Source organism: Coturnix japonica, chromosome 2, assembly GCF_001577835.2.
Source record: "Coturnix japonica isolate 7356 chromosome 2, Coturnix japonica 2.1, whole genome shotgun sequence".
Classification (NCBI taxonomy): domain Eukaryota; kingdom Metazoa; phylum Chordata; class Aves; order Galliformes; family Phasianidae; genus Coturnix; species Coturnix japonica.
This window is the reverse complement of record NC_029517.1, coordinates 72,122,039-72,149,815: the sequence shown is the minus strand read 5'-3', so window position 1 is coordinate 72,149,815 and position 27,777 is coordinate 72,122,039. Positions and strand designations below refer to the sequence as shown.

Below are 27,777 nucleotides of genomic sequence, written 5' to 3'. Positions count from 1 at the left end.
GGTTTTGAGATTATAGCTATGTTGCAGTATGCCAGCTGTATCCAGCCCTCAATACCTCTGTGATGAAGCAAGTTTGATGTTGGAGCACTAAAATATCCAAGACAGGCAGCTGTCTGTGCTCATCACAGAAAGCAGTATCATCATACTTGCTATGAGGATGACAGATAATATTGCCTACAGCTCAAGCCCTGGCAGAGAAAAAGCTTGTGAACTCACATACAATAAAAATCCCAGAACAACAGAGATCAACAATTACATTCTCTCAAAATCAAAATTTAATAGTGCTACAGTAGACAGCATGGCTATTCTGGTAATTATTCATTTTGTGAGTGCATCATGGCAGGAATTTTTTTGCTGCATCAGTTGGGGGGCTCCAGTTCTGCAGCTTTTCATAATTATGTTAAAGCTGTACTCAGAGTAAAAATACTCCTGGTAATGCTGACCCAGTAGCTCAATACTTGCAGCTGCTAGACTGTCACAGACAGAGCTGAGTGCCTGTACTCACTGCTCTCTGAAGATGGCAGCAGACAAGAGCTAAGACTAACAAAGTGAAAGAAAGCTATTTTGCCTCAAAGAAGTACTAGAAATGAGCAACTTCAATTATGCAAATTTTCAATTTAAAAGTAGGTCGTCTTATGACGATCTATTGAGAACTGTGGACTAAACACTAATGGTATAAACTGTCACTCAATGCTGTATCTAGAAATAACCCGGTCTTTAGGTCAGCAAATTGGACTTTTTTTTTATAACCCTAGAATTCCAAACTAATTACAACTCTAGCTAATTACAGCACTGTGCACGTTTCTAAAGATGTTTCAAAACACTTAGCATATATTATGCTATATTGCATTTTTTTCCTTTATGTTGATATACAAATATTAAAGTATATTGAAAAAAAAACTAGTTAAGGAGTAGTTCAGGATTAGGCCAAGACCTGTGCAGGCAAGTTTAAATAATGTTCACAGAGAACAGCAGCTAGAACTCAAGTGTAAAAACATGCTAAGATGTGTGATGAGGCTGTCAGGCTGTATATACAGAAAGCTCAGAATTATGTTAGGGAGCAGCTTGAAAATTGTTTTACATGGCTCAGACAACTCATTTTTAACTATGTCAAATTAGTGTTGACAGCCTAGATGCATTTGATTTAGAACATGGAGGTAGATGCATATGTCAAAATGAGGTTATTGAGCTGCATTTAGAAACATATTGCCCCATTTTCAGTGAACAGGCAGAGCTGAAAATGGCTCATGGCTTCTGTTCACAAGGCTAAACAAAGTTGTGAATATCTAACGTACTATCAGCACTGACCAGAAAAATCAACCACAACATATAGAAATGCTTTCTTCTCTATACAATATTCCAACTTTACTTTTTTTTTTTTTTTAAAACACCCTGTAAATACATTCTACAGGTGAAGAATTTATAGATCTAGTTTCTAGTTCAGACAAATTAACATTAGAATAAAGTATATGCTATACAACAGGGATATTTTAGAAGTCAGCAAGAAAAGTTACATATAATTTCAAAAACACAAAGAGGTTGGATTTGATCTTATTTGCTAGATAATTTTCAGCAGAAGTGCTAGAATAGTATCATGTAAAAAAAAACAAACACTTTTCTCAGTACATCATGACAAAATCCTCTAAAATCCCAACATTACTTGCAAAAATAATTTTGAGAACAGCTGTAGAAGAAAGGAATCTGAACAAACTGCTGATTACATTAGATGTATGAAGAAGAAAAATGAAAATATCGAGAAATAATTACATTGAGTACTGTGTTCAGTTTTGGGCCCCTCACTACAAGAAGGTCACTGAGGCCCTGGAACTTGTCCGGAGAAGGGCACCAAAGTTGGTGAGGAGTCTGAAGCAAAGGCCTTATGAGGAGTGGCTCAGGGAGCTGGGATTGTTCAGCCTGGAGAAGAGGATGCTCAAGGAAGACCTAATTGCACTCGACAACTTCCTGAAGCTGTGATGAGGAGGGGTTTGGCCTCCTCTCCCAAGCAGCACCTGAGAAAATGGCCACGAGTTGTACCATAGGAGGTTTAGATTAGACATAAGGAAAAACTTTTTCTCTCAGAGTGGTCAGGCACTGGAATGGCTGCCCAGGAAGCTTCCAGCTTCCTTTAAAGTTTGACTTTCTCTTCCAATGCAGTAAACTCTTTCAATTCCACACTTATGATTCTTATGCTGCGCTGTTAAAAGTAGTACCTGACAACTTTAAATCAATTTTTACCACTAATCAGGTATGATATGGCTGAATAAACTGCTTAAATATTATTCAACTAATATTAGAGACAAGTAAATGTCAAAATCTTACACATAGGAAAGCGGTAAGGATACCTTCTGTACTTTACAACAGCTTTAGGTTATGTTCTTTACAATACAAATTAATGTTTCTCAGTGCATCTGTCAGCCACCTCTCAACAGTAAGTGCTCTATGAGCATAAGTAGTAGCAGCACAGAGATTCCCAGCATCACAGCCTAACTATTTCTCTACAGAAAACCAACCACAGAATGAAGAAAACTAAGTTACAAGTTAAGTCTTACTGGTCTAAGCCAGCTGTAGTGATTCACACTGACGATGAAAAGTTGATTGGATGGGAAAACTGGAGGTTCTCCAGTTTCCATGCTACTTTGCATGAGAAGTTGGTCAGAGCACCACAGCTGGGACAGATGTGAGCGAAGGACATAAATGAAGGGTGATAAAAGGGCAGCAAACAAAGAAAAACGAAGCACCAGGAAATAGCTAGGTCTACAAAGGTTATGTACCAGCATTACCTTACTATCTTACTTCTGTTTATTGCTCAGTATATTTTCAGAAATTACTTCCTTATTGGCTACTACTGACTTGTAAACTTTTGATTAAGAATAGCATATTTATCTTTGAGACTTCTCCACATGTATTTTTTCATCTATGGTATTTTATATTTTTACTTTTTTCCTCTCTTTAGTGCAAGTAGTCCACATCTTTTAAAGCATATCTTAACTAAAGGGCTGAGATGCTATATGACAATTGCTGACAAGTATACACAATTATATGCTTTTAACACACACAGAAAAAAGCTACAGTATGTACAAAGAGATTGCTATCCAAATTTATTATCTGTATGATTTACAATGCTACATTTTAAAATACAGTATGATATTTTGTATAAGAAACAACTGTGGAAATTCAAGGAAGTTTTAATGTACAATATAGTGTCCCGTGAGTCCCATGCAGCTTCTATTTTGAACTAGGGAACATCCGTTGTATCACATTAGTATTTTTAAACACATCAAGAGGCTACCAGTTATTATAGATAATAACTTTCACTGAACAGAGAAAGAAAAACACCGCCTCTTAAAGCGCTGCATAACATGGCCACTCAGAATACAGAATTGATATTCAGGAATACAACTGTACCTACACCATTTCGAAGAAACTAGAGCAGATTCTACCAGCTCCTACCCTCTCAAATGCACCTCAAATCAACAAAATTATTCTGAGGCAAAAGAAGTTTGGCAAATCCCACTTGGGAAAAATCAACTGTCTACTCAGATCCACTGATTCACAGAACATACCTTTGCAGTGTGGTCACTCTGCAGCTGCTAAATACATATCCAGACAGATGGCAGGAATCAGTACAGCTCTAAGTAAGAGATGAGAAAGCTGGAGGTCTGACTGGTATCAGATTCATCTCCTCTCTTCCCTTCTCCCAAGTCACAGACAGGGATTTAAAGCAGCAAAATATTTTACTGTACAAAGCAGATGGTGACACTTGACAAGACACAGATGCTGTTTTCAAACACTGACTAAAAAGGCTAATAAATATAAAAGCACAAGGATCACACAACTAGTAGATTACATGTACACAGAAGTTATAGGACACTGGTAAGTCCAGGCCATCTTGGAAGAAAAGTCCCTGCAAAATGCAATTAGAAATATTTCTACCATGAAGCTTTCCTTACTGAACTTTCCACCAGTGACATCCATATTGGATATCTAAGATGTTCCTCCTCTGACCTGCAAGTGTTGACAGCAACAGATTAAATATTCACAGCTGGATGTTTTTTGCTGCCATCTCCAGTCTATTATAGATTTGTCATCAGCCTGTACATCAGCAGACAAGCACTGTAGTGACTTACACAGAGTGGCTGTGACAATGTACTGTACAGACAGTGACTGTGAGTCAGCAACTTTCACCTACCCTAGAAGAAAGATTACAGCCCTGAAGAATCACACCAAATAGATACAAGGAACAGTTCCATACCTCCATGGCAGGCCAGATACTCTTATTCCACTCTTTGTATCTGTTGAAGTTTTCATGGAAATAAATAGGAGATATTACTTTTTGAACAACTTATGTATAAATAAACTAAATTATTCCACAAAAGAGGCAACATCAATGAGTGACAAAGCATCTGTGCATGGCTAGCACAGGAAAGAAAGAAGAAAAAATTCTTTCAATGGATGTGTCAGCATTAGCACACTTTGTTTCTCAAGCATGGATCCCCTCAGTATGCATTATGATTGGACAGTATCTCTTTGCAAGGCAATCCTAGCACATTTAACTCTCTTGCTTTTTGCATTTCTTTTATGCTGAAGCGGTCCCCTATGCCAGTGGCAAAAGAAGCTACTGCTGGATGGTCTTCCAGATCTTTGACACCAACAAAGGTGCAAAAGAGTAAGTGATTTTAAACTGCTGCCCAACAGCTGGGATGCTACTTACTCCCTTTGACTCATTTGGTACCCAGAGTACAACAACTTGCATGTAAACACTTAAAACCATATTTTTGTGATAGATGTCTGCCTGTGGAAATTCTTCCTTCTGTAATAATTTTTAAACAGGTTAAGGATAGGAAGTGATTTTAGAAATAGTTACAATTAAACCCAATTTATTGGCATCCATCTTGATACACCTAAACAAGGTTTTCATGTATAACTACATGCAAATTCTTCACTGCTTGGATCTGTGTAGCTTTTCCAGAGATTTCTTCAAAGTAGAAAGCAAGATTTTGTAAGAAATTAAACTCAAAGCAGTTATATTAAACATTTTTTCACAATCACAGCAAGAGCATAAACCCATGCATTATCTACCACATTTTATTGAAAATACAACTCAGTGCTTGCTTTCAAATGACTCCTTTTGACCTAGTAAAAATCCTTATCTGATTTTGCCAGGGAATTCAGGAGAAAAAAAATGAAGATGCAGTTACAAATACAGAGTGAGTGCTGAAGTTCTGCCCTCATGGCTCATTCCTAGTTTTTCCTATCTACAGCCTATTGCTGGCATTAGTGCTCATGCTGCTGCAATGGCAAGTTATCTCAGGAAGCTGATAATGACAAAGATTAACCTTGAAAGTAATCTCTTCAGACCAGACCAGCTCCCAGAACTGGCTTACAGTATAGTCCCATAATCAGTAGTGGCTCAGGGGCAGGAACGCAGTAATTGAGATTTGGCTTACACTACAGCAAAGCCACATTGGCAGGATCTGTTTTCATCCTTCCTAGACCACATATTATCCAAAACCTACCATTCCTCAGCTCTAGCACTTGCTGTTTTAAAGCAAGCTATCAGTGTTGTGACAGAAACGTACTCCACTGCTCCCCCATGGTGGTTTGGCAGAGCAGCTAATGGCACACACATTACATCACTGCAACAGCCAAAAATGGCACTAAAGCCTCTTTATGGCAGGAAGCAAAAACATCACACTTCAGTGACATTATTGTCAAAAAAATCTTTTTTTTTTTTTTTTTTCCCAATAAATTTTAATAAAGAATTGGATGTTGACAAAGCCATCTGTGGAAAATACATTAGTTACAGCATTATGAGAGTGAATTGAACACTAACAGGAAATTCCTATTAAGCTTATTTTCACTTCAGTTGATGATGCTCTTAACAGCACAATCTCTTGTTCTGTTCCATTAAATTTTTGGATTTTATAGACTACATGACCACACATACTCCTCTTTTTCATAAGGGGTACTCCCATGCGTTAACCATATGAGTTTCAATAGGGCCAAGTGTTAGGTCCTGCATTTGGGTCACAACAACCCCAGGCAACCCTACAGGGCTGGGGAGGAGTGTCTGGAAGATTGCCTAATGGAAAGGGACCATGGTGTACTGATGGACAGTCAGCTGAACATGAGCCAGCAGTGTGCCCAGATGGCCAAGAAGGCCAATGGCATCCTGGCTTGTAAGAGGAATGGTGTGGTGAGCAGGACTAGGGAAGTCATCTTGTCTCTGTACTTGACATTGGTGAGGCCTCACCTTGAATACTGTGTTCAGTTTTGGGCACCTGAATACAGAAAGGACACTGAGGTGCTGGAGCAGGTCCAGAGAAGGGCAATGAGGCTTGTGAAGGGCTTGGAGAATATGCCCTATGAGGAGCAACTGAAGGAACTGGGGCTGTTTAGTCCGGGGAAGAGGAGGCTGAGGGGAGACATTATTGCTCTCTTCCAATATCTGAAAGGTGCTTACAGCAAAAGCTGGGTTGGTTTCTTCCCACTGGTGATGAGGTAAAATGGCACCAAGGTAAGTTTAGGTTGGATATCAGGAGAAACTTCTTTACAGAAAGGGTTGTTAAGCACTGGAATAGGCTCCTCAGGGAGGTGGTTGAGTCACCATCCCTGGATGTGTGTAAAAACCATCTGGATGTGGTGCTCAGGGACACAGTTTAGCGGAGGGTTGTTAAGAGTTAAGGTAGTATGGTTAGATTGTGGTTGAACTCAATGATCTTTAAAGTCTTTTCCAACCTGAGCAATTTTGTGATTCTATGACACCATGAAAATCCATTTTATTACTTAAATTACATTTCTTCTTCGTGATTACATTATCTTTAGCAGGATGAAGGCCATAGTCTCAAGGCTACGTTAGTCTCCTCTGACCTCTCTAGTCAGCTTCCAGCAGATAACCTGCTGCCACTACCATGTCCAGTTTAACCTCCTCATAGCCTGTGCCCTCTTTCCATGTCAATGTTGATCTTTGATTCTTCATCAAACCACACTGGGGAGCCAACAGACCAGGAACACATCCTCCCCAAACAAACCCAAGATGTACACTCCCACCAAAACCAAATGAAAAGTTTCTTCTGATTCAACTACCAGAGGATGAGGAAAATATAAATGTTTCCATAAAGACAGAGTGAGAACATAAACTGGCAGAAATGAAATCTTTTGGCAGCATCTGCAATTTCAAATCACATTTCTGAACCAAAGCTAAATCAACTATGAAAACAATGGAAATGAGGCCTCATTTTTTTCTGAAGTTCATCCAGTCTAGTCTTCCAAAGATGCTGTTCAAGTAAAAGCATAATTCAAAGAAATAAATCATCATAATGCAAGATGTTTATATGGGCAGAATACTTAGAAAAAACACTAGTTTATTCAGCAATTCCTTTCTGTAGCAACAGAAACATAATTAATCACAAAAGAGTGCCAGAATATTCTACCAAGATCCCTGAGTATGTCTTTAAAAACAAAATAAATACTTTTGAACTAATTATGAGAAACGCACATACTTCCTTTTGGATCAAAGTATATATTGCATTCAACTGCAGTTCACAAGTGCCTTCCAAAAGCCACACCACACTATTCAAAGACAACCCAGAAAGAACAAATTGCTATATATACTGTTGAAAACACAGAAGAAAACAAGATAAGGTTTAGAGACTCTGTACCATGATTGAACAGTATACCATTTCTCATGAAAGCCTTAGGTCTAATGGTTAACAGGCTTAGGTACAAAAACCATGAGAAATGAGAAGTTATCATCTTTGAGAGTCACTAGATAGAGTTGAAAGCTTGCACTGATGTGAGAGCAGATCATGGTGGTAGAAAGTCACTGGACATGAGCTTGAACTTCAGCTTGAAGATCCTCCAGAATCTAATAACAGCACATCTCAAAATTATGATATGCAGTACACAATTTTATTTTCCCCCTCCACAAAATGTGCAGTTTCCTTCTCATGCTTTTATTTTCTGAAAGTAGCACTCAAGGCTGATTACGGCTGGAATTTCATAAACAACTTACAGCCAGAAGTTGGTAAGTTACACACCCTTGTCTCCACACCTTGCAACTGATCTGGGCTCAGAATGGAACACTCAAGATCGGATTTACTGTAAAGCTATGCACAGTGTAATGATTATGAAAGCGTAGCAAGCAATAATACCCTTTTCCCCCCATTCTATATCATTTAGTATCACACAAGGTGGTTCATTTGAAGTAAGTACACACAAAGATAACTATAAAATAAGCAGCTAGTAGAGGTTTTCAATGAATTGCAAACAACGTATTTTGGTTTGAAAGAAGTACAGTTACTTCTTTAACAGAAGGCGCCCATCATCTCCAAAAACTTTTTAACGGGGTTGAAATTACACATCTACAGATGAATGAGGCCCCATTCTCTCCCTTGGTGCTTTGATATTCTCTATAGCCTGTGCTCTTTACAGCCCCAGACCTGTTTTTTCCTGTCCAGCCCTAATTCAGTCCAAGTTAAGATGTATTTTAAATTGACAACAAAGAAAGCCTAACACACAGCAAATATGATGTTTCTTGTAACAAAGCTGTACTAAACAAAGATCTGCTTTCATGGCCTGCTTATATGCACAAAAACTCAATCCCTAAACTGGATTTTGCCTAGAAGAACATAATTTCCATTTTAAGCTAAACTGTACTTCTCAGTCTGCTACAGCTTTCATTTCAGGTTACTGTAGAGGCATACAAAACTAGTTCACATACATGCATAATTTAACAGAAACTAAGGAGTTATGCATAACTAATAATCATTATGTTAGAAACCTATCATAATTAGTTAAGCTCACCTCTTTATCCATACTCTCTAAATCCTCTTTACATAGGGTGTACAGAGGCATTGTCTCAGACATACTTGGCTGGCGTTTTCGCTTTGATGGACCAGGTTGCTCTTCATTTTCAGTCACTGGTAGGTCTTCTTCAAAGATCTGCTGCTGGTGTGGTTGAACAACTCTGAAAAATTTCAGGGGTCTCACATAAGAAAGACTTACTCAATTTATAACTAGTCCAGAAATAAAATCCTGTATACAGGTTATGAGTGAATGAATATGTATGACTTCATTTAAAAGGCTTCGATGTTCATCAACTCAACAGAAAGAAAGATCAAGTCTTTCAATAACACTGCTTTTATTTTCAGTCCTATAGCTTAAGGTCTTACTTTGACATGATATTTACTCTCATCTTCTCATTGTTCTTGTAAACATCAAACCTTTAATGAAATTAAGAGCTTTATTAGCTGAAGATGTGTTGTCCTCAAAAATACTTCAAGGTTGGTACTCAAAGTTTGTCCTTCGTTTTACACACTTATCACTTATGAAACAACTCTTATGTTCTACTCCTATATTTCTCCTGATCTTACATTGTGTTTGTATTCTTTAGTGTTAAATTATACTTTTCTAGTTCTCAGCCTCTCAGATGAGAGGTCTGTAGGTAGAAAGCTCGTTTCTATGGCCTCAATCTTCAAATGCTTCCCAGATGCTAAACCTGTATAAGATGCAAGACAGACCATATTTTGTTTGGGTCTGTGTATTTAGACATATCAGTACGTTCAACTTGAATAGCATTATCACCTTAGTTATTGTATTTAACCATACAAACATATAGAAAAAAGGAGTGACAAAAAAAAATAATCAGAAAGGATAAAACAGTAACTTCCTGGAAATTGCTATTTAATGGTAATAAAGCACTTGACAATAATTAGAATAGCAGCAGACATCCATCTTTTTGAGGTAACTTTTCTCCTCCTTTACTACCTAGCTAATTAAGACTTGCAGAAGCTATAACTGCTATGCAGAACTTTTACCTATAAATATCAAGTTTATCATTGCACAAACCTCCTGAAACACATCACAGCAGCTCAGCACACCCCAGGGTCATACTTAAAGATCTCACAGTCAGAAAGAGCTCCTGTGTCATAAATTCTTTAAGCTAGCTAACAGATCATGCGTGGACAACAATTAGCACAAAGTTTAAAAGCAGCTGTATATCTGGAATCTCAAGCTGTTTTGAGCTGAAGCCATCAGGTGAAACACCAGTATCAAGCTGTGTATGACAGCGATGGCAATTTAGAAAGGACATAGCACAGTGCCTGCTGACAAGTTTCAGTGCAGCATGGCTGCTCCTTATCAAGCTCACATTTTCATGCTCTAAAGGTGTTTCCTGAACAACAGCTCTGCAAAATAACAAAAACTGAAAAAACAAAAAACACTCCACAACCAAATATACCTTAAAATTATGTAAATTCAGCCACATGAAGTCCTAGAAAAATATTTATCCTATCATGAATTTAATATCTTCATGAGTGCCATATAAATATGAAAATTTCTTTCTATATCAGTATTTCATTAAGTCTGAAGCTGTTAATAGAACGCCTTTTGAGGACTTGTATTTCTTAAATAGTATGTCTCCTTCCCACCAATGGCCATGTACAGGTAATGGGAATCCCTATTTTAAACTTGGGGGAGGACAACATGATGACTCAAGCCAATTGCTTTTTTGCCATGAGTTGCATTGTGTGCTACAGAAAACGCACACCAACTCAACACTACTCAGCACCACCGCAAAACTTACAGTCCTTGCATTTTGCCTCTTGGATACATTAGATTTTTCTATGAGGGAAAAAAAACAACTGACTTAGATACTGTGTAGATGAATGAAACCAAGCCTTTTTTCCCCTCTTAAGAATTTTTAAATACAATTTAACAGTTTTATCTCTCCCCCCAGCTGAAACTTCTCATTTAAGACCACACACTTTCTTTGGTATTAAATTCCTTGACCTGGGAAACTGTTTATGAAGGCAGATAGTGAAAGGACAAGGGGGAATGGTTTTAAACTGAGACAGGGGAGGTTTAGTTTAGATATTAGGAGGAAGTTTTTCACACAGAGGATGGTATGCACTGAAATGGGTTGCCCAAGGAGGTTGCGGATGCCCCATCCCTGGAGGCATTTAAGGCCAGGCTGGATGTGGCTCTGGCCAGCATGGTTGGTGGTTGGGAACAATGCACATAGCAGGGGGTTTGAAACTGCATGATGAAACTGCATGAACCTTTTCAACCCAGGCCATTCTATGATTCTATGTTATTTAACCCTATACAGGTTAGTTGGTACTTGTTAGTTTTACAGGGAAAGCAACATACATGTGCATTAGAAGTCTACAAGTAGGCTTGTGGACACTTATGGAAATATTAAGCATCTTAATATTCCCACTGATAGAGCACTGGGGTTAAGCATCGTTGTGAAAAGGTTAAAAAAAAAAGTACTGAAATGTCAGAACGTCATCAAATTGCACAAGGAGAGATTCAGGATGGACATTCATAAAAACTTTACCAAAAGAGTGTTCAGGTGCAAGAAAAGATTGCCCTGAGATGTGGTGGAGTCACCAACCCTGGTGACATGCAAGAAATGCTTAGATGTTGTACTGAGGAACATGGTTTAGTGGGAAACATTGGTGATAGTCGGATGGTCAGACTGGATCTTTAGATCTATAGAGATCTTTAGTGATTCTATGATTCTTTAAATTTCTTCCTTTAACATACCATCGTGAAATAAAATACAGACTTCAAGGACAGCTGGAAGAGCTGAAAACACAATGCCTCTCCACAACAACAGACTGAAAAAGCCCCTTATGTTCCCAGAAACAAGATAAAAGCATGTCTATAAAAATATGAAAAACACCCACCAACCTAAAAGGCCAAAACAATTTAGCAACAGGCATTGTAACAAAAAACATAATAAGCTACACTACTGTACAAAATCTTTAGAAATTATATATCTCAAAGGGCATAGGGTAGGGAGCTTTGCATTTATTACTGTATTTTTGTAGTTGATTGATAAACTAAATTGCTTTATAGCAATTGTTTTATGCCGATCACATTCAAAAAAGGAATTTTCATCGCATTTTGTAAATACAAGCGCTCAGCCTACAGTCAGGTACTTCTTAACCACTGTTGTCAGGAAGACATGCTAAACTTTCAGCATTCCAGAAAACAAGATGTCTTACACAGGTTCTTAGGAATACATTTCAAATATTTTATGTATTCATAAGAGCGAAGTGTTGCTTGTGTTCCTTAACCAAACCCACTCTCTTTGACAAAGTCTAGGTGCTAGCCTTACACTTCAAAAAACAGGCCTCCTCCTGCTTCCAATGTCTCAATTTAGTGCTGCTAGGATTACTAACTAGGTACTTAGGTCATATGGCTACACTAAATAATACCCCATTAACTACAGTACAGTCCTCTTCTACCACTTACATTCTTCAGAACAGAACGGCCCCCTGTCACGGACACAGGTAGATTTTTGGTTAAACCATGACAGGCCTATGACATCTGAAAGAATTACTAGACAAGGAAAAAAATGTTTTACCAACAAAAGCCAAATCCTATGAGATATATTTCTCAGAGAAAAGAAAAACACAAACCAACCACCTCCCAGCTCCCTCCCTAAGCACAGAGCACACGAGCTACACACTGCATTTATTTCTTATAGTTTCTACATGCCTATATGAAGCACAAAAAGCAACTACACTTCAAGGATCCTGATTTCATTTCAACTGACTATTCTTTCTTTTATTTCCTTAAGCTAGTTGTTTAAACAGTCCATCCTTTTTTAGAAAACCAAAGCAAAGATAACCATGTGATCAAAAGCAAAGATAATCAGTTACATTTCCTACAACATCTGAACATATAGTTGAAGCGACTCATAGCTATGCTTTATGTACCTGAAGGATGAGTGTTCACCATGGACAGGTAAGGTGATGGGAGGAGTTGGAGACTGGATGTACATAGGCTGGCCAGATGCTTGAGGGCCTTTCCTGATTAGCTTTCCAGTGTTAGGATCATAAAGCCGAACTTCAGGACCAGGTTGAGACTTGGGATGGATGGGTGTTGGGTGAAACAGAGCTGTCTGAAACGTGCTGTGTGTATCAGGAAACGTGGCAGGGCTATTTTCTCTGTTGAAAGGATAAAAAAAAATAAAAAAATAAAAATTTAAAATGGACTACAAAGCAGACTGTAAGAAATGGGCATTCCTTTTTTTCCTGTATAAGGGGAAAAAAACAAGCCCAAAAAACAACAACCAACACCTTGGAAGATTTCTGAGGAAACATTCCCTTCTTCCTTCCCCCCCCCCCCCATCAGACGTCTCACTGAATTTAAAAACAAAAAAGCAACAAGCCACTTCATACTTATGTTACTAAAATGATAAAATATTATACGTCTGAAATGTTGTTTTAAAGTTACTGAAACTGCTTCCACGTGAAAACAGCCAGACTACCAGAATAACAATCTGCACATAAGTAACAAAGAAAAAAGCATGCTACTGTGTTGTATCTTAGCATTTGCACTTCAGCATGGCTCTGAGACAAAATAAACATATAGCATTAATTTGCTAATTCTCCAAATTCATTTAAAATACTAAACCACAGCTGATCACTCTGCTGTATTTTACAACATTTTAGAAGTATTAACAGAAATATACAGATTAGTCTGCAGGAATATCTTCCAGCAAACTATCTAAGTAAGATTAAGTTCCACAAGAAAAGGAAGCAAATCAACTCATTAAGAATAAACAACATCAGATAAACCAGCATGCAGAGCACTAGGGAACTAATGCTACAAAAAACCCCAAAAAACAATTATACTATTTCTTAAGAAAATGTATAAAAAGTATGGTTAATATAGTACTTTCATTAAGATAAATGTGTAACTCATCAAAGTTTTAGGGGAAAACATATGAAGGTATATTTTATTTGAAACAAAGTAGGAAAAATTATCATAATGTTTCCATGAAATAGAAAAAATAAATTCAGAAAAACCATGGACAGAGTTAGGTAGGAGACCTTAAAGTCTGTCCAGAGCTCTAACCGCCCCCACCATGAGCAGGATTGCCAACCACTAGATCAGGCTTCCCAGAATCCAATCCAACCTTGCCTGCAATGCCTCCTGGAATGGGGCACCCACAACTTCTCTGGGCAACCTGTTCCTGTACCTCATTACTTTCTGAGTAAAACAAACAAAACAAAAAAGTTACCTAACATCTACCTAAATCTACTGTCTCTTAGTTTCAAGCCATTTCCCCATGTCCTTTTAGTATTAAACTGCCAAGACAGTCCCCCACCTGTTTGTAAGCTCCCAGTACTTCAAGTATTGGAAGGTCACAGTGAGGTTCCCCTCCACAGAGCCTTTTCTTTTCCAACAAGCCCAGCTCCCTCAATCTTTCTTCATACAAAAGGCACTCCAGCCCTTTGATATCTTTGTTGACCTCCTTTGGACCCACTGTAGCAGCAATACCTTTTTTCCTCTACTCAGCTCCCCAGGCTTGGACACAGTACTCTAGATAGGAAGTGTAAGGACAAAGCAGATGGGGACAATCATTTCTTCCCCACTGCCTGCTCCTTTATAGGTGCAGCTCATGATGCTACTGACTAAAATAAGTACAAAGCCTTACATTCTCCTGCCCAGACATAAAAAAAAAAAACCTACTATGCAAGTCACTGTCCAGATTACTGGCAGACACAAAGTTTTCTAGTAGAAATACATCTCTAAATTTGATCAAATAAGCTAGCAGTACTTTTTAAAAACAAAATGTTCTAGTCAAGCCCCAAATTTACATCTAATCTCCCATCTGATAAGTCAGCCCACTCTCAGTGTTTCTGCTTTTGCTGTCCTTGGTGTGTATCAGGTGATTACACATGCATATTTTGCCCTCATAAAGGAAATCTCTAACTTGCTCAAGTAATTCAATCATGCTAAAATGGAAGGTCCTTTGATAGGCTTGCAAGCTGCTATTAAAACAAGTTTATCCAAACAGACTAAGCCAAGAAGCTGAAGCTAGCTCTACAATATACTATTGCAAGTTATTTTAGTTCTGCAAAAGGTCTTCCCCTTTGGCCTCCCCTGCATTAGTATAGTTTTTGACTGTTGACAGTTTGGTGGCATTTAAGTGCATGCAGAAATTAAGTAATCCATTTTCACAATCTGTTCCCTCAAATTTGTGTTTACCTGTGTGTTTTGATGTAGTCATCCTTCAAGGGAAACAGCTGTTCCTCAACCTTGTCCCAGCGCTCCAGGCAGCTCCACAGCCAGTCAGGGTTTACAACATGGAGGTCTTTGCAGTCCTGAGCTTGCCGTACTTTTTCTGTGCCTATAATGAAGTCAAATGTAACATTACAGTATTCCTAGGTGTATACACAAGATAGTTTTAAGTACAAACTGGCTTATGAAAAACAATTTTGGCCACCAATCCTTAAATAAGTAAATAAAACCCAAAAATTCCAAGAAAACAATTCTAACTAATACAAGTGAGCCTCTGCACAACATGATACAGTCCAACTCAATCTGCATGGGGAACTAAGAATTCTGAAATAAATTTGTATGGAAAGTCTCTACATTTCTATGTTAACTAAATAAACAATGTAAAGCTTTGCATTTCACCTCCTTCACTTATATTTGTCAGAATCTAAGCAGCAATGGCTGTTCAACACTGCTAAAGACTAGAAATAACTTACCATACTAATTTCATTATGCAATGTCCCCTACACACTACCTCTGTATGGTACAGCACGCTGCCATTTAACAGCCATCCACCCACTCCATCTGTTTTACAGAAGCACGGTAAAGCAGACAAGTAGGTTATTTAGTGCCAGAGGGGAACAACAAACATGAAGTTACACGCGGCTAGCAAAAAGCCCATATGAAACCACCTTCAGTGCACCGTGTAAGCAACAACTGATCACAAATTCCATCCTCTACAGAAGCCACCATAAAAGAAACTCTCTAATGTTGCAACAGATCTTTGCCAAGAAGCTTCAGAACCAGTGAGTAAAAACAAGCCAATAAAATAAAAGATGAAATTAACCCTGAAGTATAGTCTGGCTGTCCAAATACATCACGAATGTATTCCTTTATTATATTTGACTAGGGGGAAGATGGATAAACAAATAAATGAATAAAAAGCAACATTTGTTTCAAGTATTTATAAGAGGTCTACCGAAAGACTTAGTATTTGGAGATAAAGTTCTAAAACTTGCTCAGGATTGGTTAAATGTATATGCTATATAGAAAAAAAAACAAACAAACACCATGATTCTGACCTGCTATCTGTGTGCCTCACCCTCAACAGCAGCACCTTTACATGACAATGTATTATAGCTGAGGATTTGTTAGAATTTCAGAGATATAAGATGAACAAAGAGGTGAGACGAGCTATTTCAGAAATGGTACTGAAATCAGGTTCATAAATGTAAAAATTTCAAGAAAAACAAATAAAACCAAGACACTTGTTGGAAGTTTAAGTGTTTGTGCGTGGTATTCAATACTGAATAAAATACTACACATGACTAGCAATGCTGTTCTTCATGTAACAACTCTGGAGCCAATGGAACACAGTGTACTCAATCACTGGTTCAGGCCATGACCTAACAGTGCCCTTATGGACACTGTGGGCAAATACAATAAATAGGAGGCATTATCTTCAGAGCAACACTTGCAGAACAGCAACATGAGTGTGATTTCTGTAACAAGTATAGAGAATAGTTAACCAGAGTTGTGCTGAACACAGATCGTGCTTGGAACATCTGAATAAAAGCTTTCCTACTTCTACTGCACATCTGTTTCTCCATCAGGATGCTGATGCTCCTTCTGAACTATATAATAACCACATAACCACTAAACTCTTAACAGATACAATGAGGTGAAGACGCATGTGAGAAGACAGCTTTCTCAAGATATTCCTAAAACTGAACTTTCTGCATTGCCAGCTATTTCATCTTTTTGCCCCTTCCATACACATTCACATTTGCGCATATCTGATCATTTCAAACTGGACATATGTTGAGGTTCTACATAAGTTTCTCTTCTAGCCAACAGGACTGTAATGAAATGTAAGCCAGTTTTCCAGTGTTGCATTAAGATACACTTGGTGACAAGAATAGCACTGCGTAACCAAACCCAGCTCCCTGCACCCAAAAGTCCTACCTTCCTCAGCACTACAACTTGCAGGTTTTTTCTTGCTTCCTCCCCATTTCTGAAGTGCAGCTGCCTATTGCAGCATACTGGAAACAGCATGAAGTAACACAACTGTCATCTTACAGGCAGCCTTCTATTTCTAGATGACATCTTGAGAAATCAAGATTTCATACATATGAGGCTCTTTGAGCAATACTTGATTGAACACCAAATTTAACTGGATAGAAGAAATAGTACTGCACTATTTAACATCCTTGCCTTGTCTTCCCTCTCTTACCAGTATAACTTTCTGTTTTGGAAGCATCCTTATCAAGGAAAAACAATTAGTCCAGAAAAAGGATTTTAATCCAATAACAGTAATTCTAATGCAGCTAGAATATCTGAATCACCCAGATGGCTAAAAAATAAATAAATCAAATCACCAGAGAATTGTTGTTTCCTGGACAATCTTTTGCATTATTCTCCTTTATTCATCTTTTTTTACTTCAAATTCCAATCTAAAATTATTCCAAAGAATGTTAAGAAGGTATATGTGACTTTCCACACAAAGCTGCTAGGGTTTAAATTTATCACATCTACCCGCTATGAGTACAGCTGGAAGCACTTAATACTGGGAAAGGATTTTCAGACCTGAGGAATGAAGTGAGCAATTCTACAACTGAACTTTCAAAACAACTAAAAGACCACAATAATGAAGCAACAACTAAATAAAATGCAAAAACCCCACCAACCACCTCCTAATAAATGTATTACTAATAAAGCAATCAACACACCCATAGTGCTGCAATAAACTCCTACAGACATTCTTCAAAAAACAGTTTTATTATAGCACTTAACTTTAGCTTATCCAAAGCACGAAGGCACTTAAGTGCAGAAGATAAATGAGACTTAAGCTGTATGTTTATGAAGACTAAGAAATTATATATGGCATATTTGGCCGCGTTCTCATTACCAAATGGCACAGCCCAGCAGAGCAGAACAGATGCTGGAGGACTGACCTGTACCTCATTAGCTTTCATGGAGTTTTGTTTTGGCTTAGCTCTGCCTGGTTCCAGAGACCAAATACCTTTGACTGTTCATTCAGTTGCATTTTCCAATTCAATTTCATCCTAAAGTAATCAAGTGTGCAAGCTCGAGACTGCTCCAGGGTTAGCCAAAGTACTCTAAGGATTCACTCTCAGAAGACCCCTGGAATTCTAACATTAGGAAGTCAGTGTACCCTGAGGGCAGCTTTCTCTTTTCTCTCAGCATCTCCAGGTTAGTCTCACAGCCATAAGCATTAAGAACACAGATGAGGATGAATACAGTCATATGGCAAATGACATTTTAAACAACCTTCACATACACTAAGTCACCAAGAACAATAAACTGATTCCCAAATAGCTTTTAAAATATGGGAAAAGACAGAATAAGAAATGTAATTTAAAAATAAAAAGTTGAGGGCCTTGACTGAAATATTTCCATTTCCACATAATAATTTTCAAACGACCTGAATAGCTTTTACCTTCTTCAACACCAAAAACACACCTTTGCTTCATATACACTTCCATGTCAAATGCTATTTTGTCAGAGTGCCCCTCTGCTGCCATCTGTCACACAGCAACAACCAGCAATGGAATACTGTCAGCAAGATTCAACCTCTACTGCCACTCCACTACCTTCTGCCTCTGATGTAGGCCAACATAATAAACAGGAGGCATTACTTTCAGAGCAGCCTTCATAACAAGATTTATGAAACATTATAGCAAATGGTTAGCCAAGTGTGTGCACATGGCTATACCTAATTCTGCAGTGCTGTTCACTGTTGCTTAGATCAAAGAACAGATGTTTCACAAAAATGAAACGAGATTCATGTGGTATATAAATAGTGTGGGAGGAACTACACGGTAGCCTTTTCTCAGTCACTCAGATTTGGGAAAGCTGATTAGATGGCCAGTAATCCAGGCAGCAAGTATTTTCCTCCCTATATAGAGAAAATTAAGATTCTGTTTTTTTGTTTGTGTTAAGGACAAGGATTTATTTATTTTTAGAATTCAGAGTATCTGCACTGCAATGAAATCAACTGCCTGATTGCACAGAAACAGACTAGCACATACATACTCAAGGAAATTCAAACTATTTACTGCAATAGGCTGCAGAGACACTGTAAGTACAACCCCATATAGCAACCACTAGCTCTGCATATGGAACAAGTAATTATGCTGTGTTCACAGAGTGGGGAAACCTTCCTTCAACCCTCCGAGTCTTGGGGGTTGCTCTGTTTCACACTGATTTCCCTTTTGTATCTTCTTTGATGAATTCTTCCTCTCTTCACCACTCTAAAGCTAGCACTACTTACCTCCACAAGTGCCGAACATGTCATTGTACATGCTCAACTAAAGAAAAATCATCATGTAGGTTAACTTACTTGGTCTGAGTCCTAAGTCTGCCATTCTTGGTGTCATGCAGAAACATCATACTGACAGCTATGCTTCATGTTTTTCACAGTTCATAACCAGACAAGGAGTGGTGCTTGTAGAAAGCACACAACATGTCTAGTTTCAGCAGTGAAGAAACAGGTGTGCAAATAACACTAAAGAAGGAACATGCTCCCCTTCACCATTTCATGAGCAATTAGATAGAAAGCAAGTTTCATGTTTCTATTTGCATGGCCTACCTGCAGCAAATAAAGATTTGCCTAATTTGCCTTCTAACCACACAAGAATCAGTATGAAAATTATGTTGACAGCTGAATTATCACAACTCCAACTGTGAGAGGACACAATTTATATCCTTAAAATCTGATTAAATTCCAGAGATTCCCTCATTAAATTAGGATACAGCAAAAATACTCCTATCTAAACAAATGTGTGAGAGGTCTTCAGCTGAAAAAACACAATGAACCTCTCCCACACAAAACCAAAGCCACATGGAATCCATAAAACTTCACATGAAAAAGAAGTTGGAGAATATAGTTCTGTCACTCTAAATATCTCTATCTCACTGCCATTGTTACAGAAATAATTGCAGAGTGCTGATGAGAGATAACAATAGCCTTGCCTGTCAGGCAGAAAAGACTGCTTTGAATTGATGCAATTATTTTTTCTTAGTAAAGACACGGGTCAGATTCTAAATACTGACAATAAATGCTTTTCAGCCCAACAATTTATGAATATAAGTATTCCTGCTATTTTAGCTTTAATTCACTTGCAATACTTGAATGTATTTTTCGGTTTTAAATATCAAGGGCAACACCAACAACAGAAGAATATCCTGTAAGATAGTCCAGGTCTTGGCATAAAGTGAATAAATATGAACTGCTCAGTGAAATAATAGTGAAATAATAATGGTTTTGATTCAAATGTTCTAAAGTAACATAATCAAAATCTAAATAGTTTCTAAGTTCTACATCAGTGGACAATCACTAAGAATGTGCAGGCAGCTAAGAATTTGCTCAAACCCACTCACCCCAAAAGAAGACATCATAAGATATCTATATATAAACATACATATATAGATAATGCTACTCCCCACCCCCAACCTGTTGGATGCTTCAAAGACAAAATAGTTTTCAATTACTTCGCTGTGTTTCATCCCTGTGAAACTAATTCCACTCTCTGAATTTTCAAGTTGTTTTTACTACTTACATCAGGACAATTACTACACATTTGTTACTTCTGTACTCTGATAGTTCTCATCCTGTTACTGCTTTGCTAAACCAACACTGCAGTCTCTTTTTCCTACAGTTTTGCTAAATAAAGTTTTGCTAATGCTATCTGAACATTTTGTCAGTAGAGCTCGATGCTAAGATAACCAAAATGAAGGTTTGCACTAACCTTGCAAAGACACTTTGTTATTTAGGCTAACATATTAAAAATAGCTTATTAACATATCACAGTATGCTGATGATCATCCATGCAGTTTTACTTTTAGATTCCATATTTTTGATCACTAGATACTTAGATCCCATGCAGCTTCTAAGGCGAGCAATTACGGGATCCTCCTCAGGTGAAAGGAGGCACACAAATTCAGACTGGAAGCAAGTCATGGCCTCTTGATTCCTCCACTGAAGCTCACCTATGGCACATTCTTATCTATTAAAGTGATGTAAAAGTAGATAGCTTTGTAAAATATCTAACAATGAGGAAATATCAATGCTAAGCTCTCATATATGTTAATGACAAAGACATACAGACTACAAACAGACAACAGTGACAAGATATCATCAAATTCCAGCCTCTTAAGATGACTTCTATTCCACACTAAATGAAACGTAGCTATTTCAGAATACACCTGAGAAATAGAGAAGGAAGTCATCACTACAGCATTGGAACAAGATCACCAACATTTATAACAGAAAAGTTTATAAAGCTTTTACTCAACATACACAGCAGTCAAAAACCTGGTGTCATCAACTCTTAACCAAGAAGACATGAAATTGCTCCCTAAGAGGTAATTTAGAGTGTCTCCCTTTCAACAAATCACATGATCAAAAAGCAGCAAGACATTAAAAAATGTCTAACCAAATTCATAATTTAAGAGCAATTTTTAAATTTAAATCCTAATTCCTGCTGCATTAAAGTCTGTAGCTAATATAAAAACAGCCCACAGAAATGAATGTGTTGTCACTGATAAAAAACTTCACTTTTTTCTTTCTTTTTTACCTACCTGTCCTTGCTGCAATGAGATGCGTTGCTTTGTCAGGATCATCAGCACTCAGTACTAGATTCTTAACAATTTTAGCTCCAAGCGCCGTAGCATGATAGTGTTCCCGTGTTTTTTCAATGGGGAAGTTCGTTGGGTAGAGTCCACTAAAGATTATGGTTACATCTGCCAAAACTTTGCTTTTCAGTTCTGGTACTATTTTTCTGATGTCTGGAATTTCCTCTATCTCCTTTTTCAAGTATTTATCATACTTGGTGTAATAATCAGTGTGAACCCGCACAAGGATCTCTTCGAGATGCATTAAATGGTCATCGTCATCTGTATCATCCTCATCCTCCTCTTCTTCCATGCTCTGGTCTAAGGACTCACCCATTGTAATACCAGACTGTTCGCTATTCTGAGATTCTGTTTCAGCTTCTTTCTTGTCTGCACACCCATTTCCTAAATCACAAACACTTTCCTGTTCACTTTCTTCTTGCACATCAATATCAGTTTTGTCAAGAATATTTTCACTTGGTAGAGATTGTGTCTCCACAGAATGATTCGCCTGAACATCTTTTTTCTCACTCACATCAGTGCAACTCCCTTGCTGTAGATTTTCATCCTGCAGAGGTTGTTTGGATTTCTTCCAGCTTCTCTTTTCCTCATTCTCACTATCTGATACAGAAGTAGATGATTTTCTGGTATCCAATCCACCTTCACTCTCACTGTCGCTAGACAGTTCAAAGTCCAAATCACTTGTCTTCTCTTGAGTTTGCTGTTTCTCTACCACCGTCCTATCAACTTGTTCGGAAGAAATCTGAGATTCCTTAGTACTTGACAAATTGTTAGGGACCTCATTGTCTGTTTTATTGTCACTACTGTCATTTAAAGAGTCCTGAGTATTAACTTTACTATGAGAGCTCAAATCACATGCAGGTGTCTCACTGCTTACAGAAGTGTTTCCATTTGCAGTGCACGTGTCCTTTGTAGAATTCTTGAGACCGTTGTTTTGTTCTTCTGTACAGGTAACATTCTTCACTTCATCGGCATCCTTTGCTAATGTCACTGCTGGATCCTGTGCCTCTGGCTTAGCAGAGTGGTTTACTAAGATACACAAAGAAAAAAACAACATATTGATGTTTTCTCAGATTTTGAGTGTTTCCCTCTTCCTTAGGCAAACAACTGATACACGCAGTTAGATTTCATTAAGCACAACTAAACTTTTCAAGGCTGCTAAGATATTTCAGAAATCAACTGCCACTAGAATTAACAAATTTCAGCTTTCTGAAGAAGTTCTGTAAGATTTTTATGACTTATGGTCAGTACAGTTAAAAAGTAATTTATCAACTTACAAGCACTAAAGGAATCTGTGTTGTAGCATGACTTTTATACTACATCTCAGAAGAAATTAAGCTACTGCAAAAACAAACAAACAAACTAACAAACAAAAAAACCTATACAGGGCAGATCTCGCTTTACAAGGCCCCCAGCCAAGAACCTCAACTACAAGAATTCCCTCTGTAATTTTCCATCACTTCTATGTATTTCCTAATTTTCCTAACCAAAATATCTGCATTTTTAGAGTTGAAGAGAGACACGTTTTAGCTAGACAAACACACTGATCAAGAGTCACTTGAGATGTCGTTGGAATGCAAGTGTAATGTAATGAACTGAAAACAGAAAAAGTTTTAGGATATGTTTTCATTAGGTATCTGTAGACATAAGAGATAAAGAAACTGTAGACATTCAAACAATTGCGCTCAGATATTGACCAGGAATGAATAGGAACAATAATCCTAATCTGTCCCACTTTTGTATGTCCCTGCTGCCCTGTACCCAGTGATACAAATCAAAGAAAGACCCCACATAACTGTTTTCAGGTTGGATATTTCAAGTTCAGTAAAGGGGGAAAGATGTATCATATTAAATAACAAACACACAAAAACAAAACAAAAAATCCCTTGGCTGAACTAGAGAAAACAACACGATTTCTTATATACCAACTTTCAAATACTTCCCCCCTCCCACAGAAGAATAATACAACAGGTCTTCAGCCGTATCAACCAAAAAGCTACCACTAAAGCTCTGCTTCTGATTCAATGTCTCACCAAAAGGGAAGCTATTAAAAACCAGTCCCCTTTCACAGAGCTACTTCCATACGTGCTTCAAGAGCACTGCGTCAACTGCAATAGCCTAACATCACTCAGCTGAGTGCTACAGTGATAGTACTGAAATCAACACAATCAATCACATTTGAAAAATATAATAAAAAAATACATAAGAATTATGGATAATTACTTTTCTTCTTCATTTGAATTTCTCTTGATCCAGGAGGTGCATTAATATCACCTATCCCCTGAAAGTATACATATTTCTTCACCGTTATCAAGTTGGGTGCAAACTTCCAGACATCCTCCCTGTCATCAATGATACAAACCATGGAATCCCCGCAAGGGAAGAGATCTCTAAGAAACAAAAGAGTTGAGACAGTTAAAATGAATTCAGTTTAGAAATTGATATTATTGCTGAACTTCTTTTTTATTACAGGTATGTCTGCAAGGTAAGAATTAAAAAAAAACAACAACAATAACAACAAAAAAAAACAGCTATATTAAAATTACAAAATTTAGAATATTGTATTTAAACTAAAATTAATTAAAAAGGGAAGGCCTGTTCTGAAATCCTTATCCCATAGGCCAGAAGCAAGAACTACCAAGTTTCATAATGAACAAAACATCACAAAATTTCTGTCTAGTTTTCACATTTCACACTGATTAAAAAAACCAAAAAAACAACCAAAACAAACTGCCTTTATCTAAGTAAGAAAATTACATAAATACACTTAATTTTTTTTTTTAAAGTAGACTTATTCAAGCCAAAACAAAGAAAGCAGTATTAGTATTTACACCAACCAGGAGGTCAGTGCAGTAATCAAGACACATGCATATGAAAACACCAAGAAAAAAGAAAAGCCTGAATACTAAGCGTACAGAACTGATCTAAGAATATTGTGATATGGTACTATTCTTTAATTAAGTCATTACACAATGTCACCAAAAAAAACTGAGATAAAGCTACTGCAAGAATAAAAAGTAGAAGTGAAAAATAACGTCGCTGGTTTATATCTTTGCCTTTCCATTACCACAGAACACAAGCATGAAATGCTGCAGTATATAACATCTCAGTTTTACTGAGGCAGTGTTGATATTTAAGAGATAAATAAGGAAGGATTAAGAACACGTTAACTACAGAGAAAGTAAATTTTAGTGAATTTGCAGTATTGTCTCTTTGTCCTGTTTTGTTTACGGCATAAGACTCACATACATACCTAAGATTCCCAGTTTTAGAAAATGGATCAATACATTCATCCCTTGATAATATCCGATGGGAAAAAAGCTTCTTTTCAGGATCCAAAAATCCTTTTGAAAGAAGAGAGTACAAGATTAACAGTTGAGACATTTGGTCCTTTTACATGTTCTAAATAATTCAGCTATTTTAATCTGTGCAACAGCAGTTTAACAAAGAGACAAGTTTAAGATAAGAGATACCATATGGAGTTAAGGGTATGTACAGCAAATCAAATATTTGTAAGGAATGCAGTGGGATTCATTCTAAAAAAATCCATCTCACTTTCTTTCAACATAGCAACAAATCTGATATTAAAATAATGAGATTTGTGACATCCAAACAGATTAGGCTGAAAAATGCAGCGGTGATAAATGCACATTCTTGGAACTTACAAGATATACCTCTACAGGTGAATCTTTAAAGCTAAATGCTCTCCTCAACTCATTATGCCTAGGGACTGCAAAGAAGTCTCACAAGAGTCGGCAATGTGCTGCAATGCTTTAGCACAACAGGCAAGTTATGGGACCACTTCAGCCGGAGCTCTTGCATTTGTAGGTTTTAAGTTCTACCTCTAACATGGCTTCAATACTTTCATATAGAAGAAGTAGATTCTATGATTCACTGAAATATTTACACTCAGTTGCAGTTACAAGTCTGACTGTACTCTTTAGGGAAAAAAACAGTGATAAAAGAAATAGGAGAAGCTGTGCTAGCTGACTTTAAAGCAAGATTAGATACCATTATTTAGGAAAATAGTGACTGGTGTTCAAACCCACACGCACATGCTTCTGAACCTGTCCTCAGTAATGAAGTTGGTCTTCATGAACACACCTCATAGCCACATAATTGCATCCTAACCTGAATCTGCAATCTCATCAAATTTGATCAACTTCTCATTATTCTTAGGAATAATACAAGGAACTAAATACTTAGTGGTTTTGGTTTTTATTAAAACTTCATTCTATTTAAGTTATGGCCATCTTCTAGACAGAAGAAGAGTTCAAAATGACTACTGACGCTATAGACCCACACTAATTTTCTTTCATGGAGCTCAGATTTTTACAGAAGGAATGTCCTTATTTTTTTTAAATAATGGGAATAAAAAAGCCCAGCTCCCAGGCATATGTTAAGTTGGGTCTTCTAAAACAGAGGGCACAAACTAAAAAATAATAAAAACATCTGTAGTCACTTCTGCAGTATTGATTGTGCAAGTATTACTGTGTAACTGGAATAACTTAAAACCCATAAAAGCAAGAAAATTCCGAGTTAAGGACAGAGGTTCAACCTTAACTCACCCGGCTATGCTTAAGAATTGCTGCAAATCGTAGAATCATCCCCTGTAGTGAGACCCTTGCAGTACCTAGGCATAATGAATTGAGAAAATTAGCTACAGAGATTTATTGCTGTACACACAGATATTTTGACAAACTACATAAGCTGTCACACAAGTTGCTCTTCTTCCAAACCAGCATCTCTTCTACTAATTATGTGAACACAGAGGGATTCTGCAGTACATTGGACTGCACTGTTCAAATGACAAAACCCAAATGAGGCATTTAGCTGCACTGCTGTCTAGCTACAACTGCTAAGAAAAGAGTAAATTAAATAAAAAGAGCCCAAACGTGTAAGTCCTGGCTGTTAGGGATTACCGATGAAGTATTGTTCCACAGCTATTCCAGAGAGCTTTAATGAAGATTTTAAAATCCCTCACAATTCACTGAGAATACAGAGGATGTTAACCAGTGATGCACCAGAGCACGGTCTTTCAGAACTAATGTATCTGAATAACAATAAGACAAAGCAGTAGTGAAACACAATCTTAACTTTATTAGGTTTCAGGAAAAAAAAAAAAAAAAAAATCACAAAATCATAGAATCATTTGAGGTTGGAAAAGACCGCTAAGCTAATCTAAATCTAATCCAATCATCCACTTACCACCAAGGCTGCCCATTAAAAGACATTCCTTAGCAGCACATTAACATGTTTCTTGGTTTCTTGAAAACCCCTAGGGATGGTGAGTCCACCATCTCCCAGGGCAGCTCATTCCAGTGCCTGATCACTTTTTCGGAGAAGTTTTTCCTAATATCCAACCCAAACTTCCCAGGTGCAACATGAGGCCATTTCTTCTAGTCCTATCACAAGCAACATGGGAAAAGAGGCTGAACCCCACCTCGCCTCGCCACAACCTCCTGTCAGGCAGCTGTGCAGAGCAACAGCATCTCCCCTGAGCCTCCTCTTCTCCAGACTAAACCAATCCTAGATCCCTCAGCAGCCAATCTTTAAGTGCTCTGGTCCCCTTACCAACTTCACTGCCCCTCCTTGGACACACTCCAGGGCCTCAGTGGCTTTCTTGTAACAAGGGGCTCAAAACTGAACACAGCACTCAAGGTGCTGCCTCAACAGTGCTGAGTTCAGGGGCAGATTCACCTCCCTGCTCCTGCTGGATACACTATTTCTGATACAAACCAGGATGCCTTTGGCCTTCTTGACCACCTGGGCACACTGATGGCTCACGTTCAGCTGAGCACTGACCACCAGGTCCTCATTGTCTGCGTGCTTTTCCCAGTGATTTTGCCCCAAGCCTGTAGCTCTGCATGGAATTGTTTTGGCCAGAGTGCAGGACTGAGCAGTTGGTCTTGCGGAACTTCATCCCACTGGCCTTAGCCCAGATATTCAGCCTGTCCAGATCCCTCTGTAGGGCCCTGCTACCTCAGGAAGATCAGCACTTCCTCCCAACTTGGTGTCATCTGCAAACTTCCTGAGGATACGCTCAATACCTAAATCCAGATCAACAATAAAGATTTTAAAGAGGACAGGCACCAATAC

The 27,777-nt window shown here is 37.8% G+C and overlaps 1 protein-coding gene across 1 annotated transcript in view; it reads right to left on the bottom strand.

Moving 5' to 3' along the window:
• Positions 1 to 27,777, bottom strand: part of CTDP1 (CTD phosphatase subunit 1) — a 78,765-nt gene that overhangs the window by 34,347 nt on the left and 16,641 nt on the right. Inside the window, exons 6-11 of the mRNA XM_015854801.1 lie at positions 24,932 to 25,022; positions 23,902 to 24,068; positions 21,625 to 22,707; positions 15,013 to 15,154; positions 12,732 to 12,962; positions 8,806 to 8,968 (exon numbers count right to left, since the gene is read on the bottom strand). Of these exons, the coding sequence (XP_015710287.1) occupies positions 8,806 to 8,968; positions 12,732 to 12,962; positions 15,013 to 15,154; positions 21,625 to 22,707; positions 23,902 to 24,068; positions 24,932 to 25,022 (1,877 nt within the window). The remainder of the gene's footprint in view (positions 1 to 8,805; positions 8,969 to 12,731; positions 12,963 to 15,012; positions 15,155 to 21,624; positions 22,708 to 23,901; positions 24,069 to 24,931; positions 25,023 to 27,777) is intronic.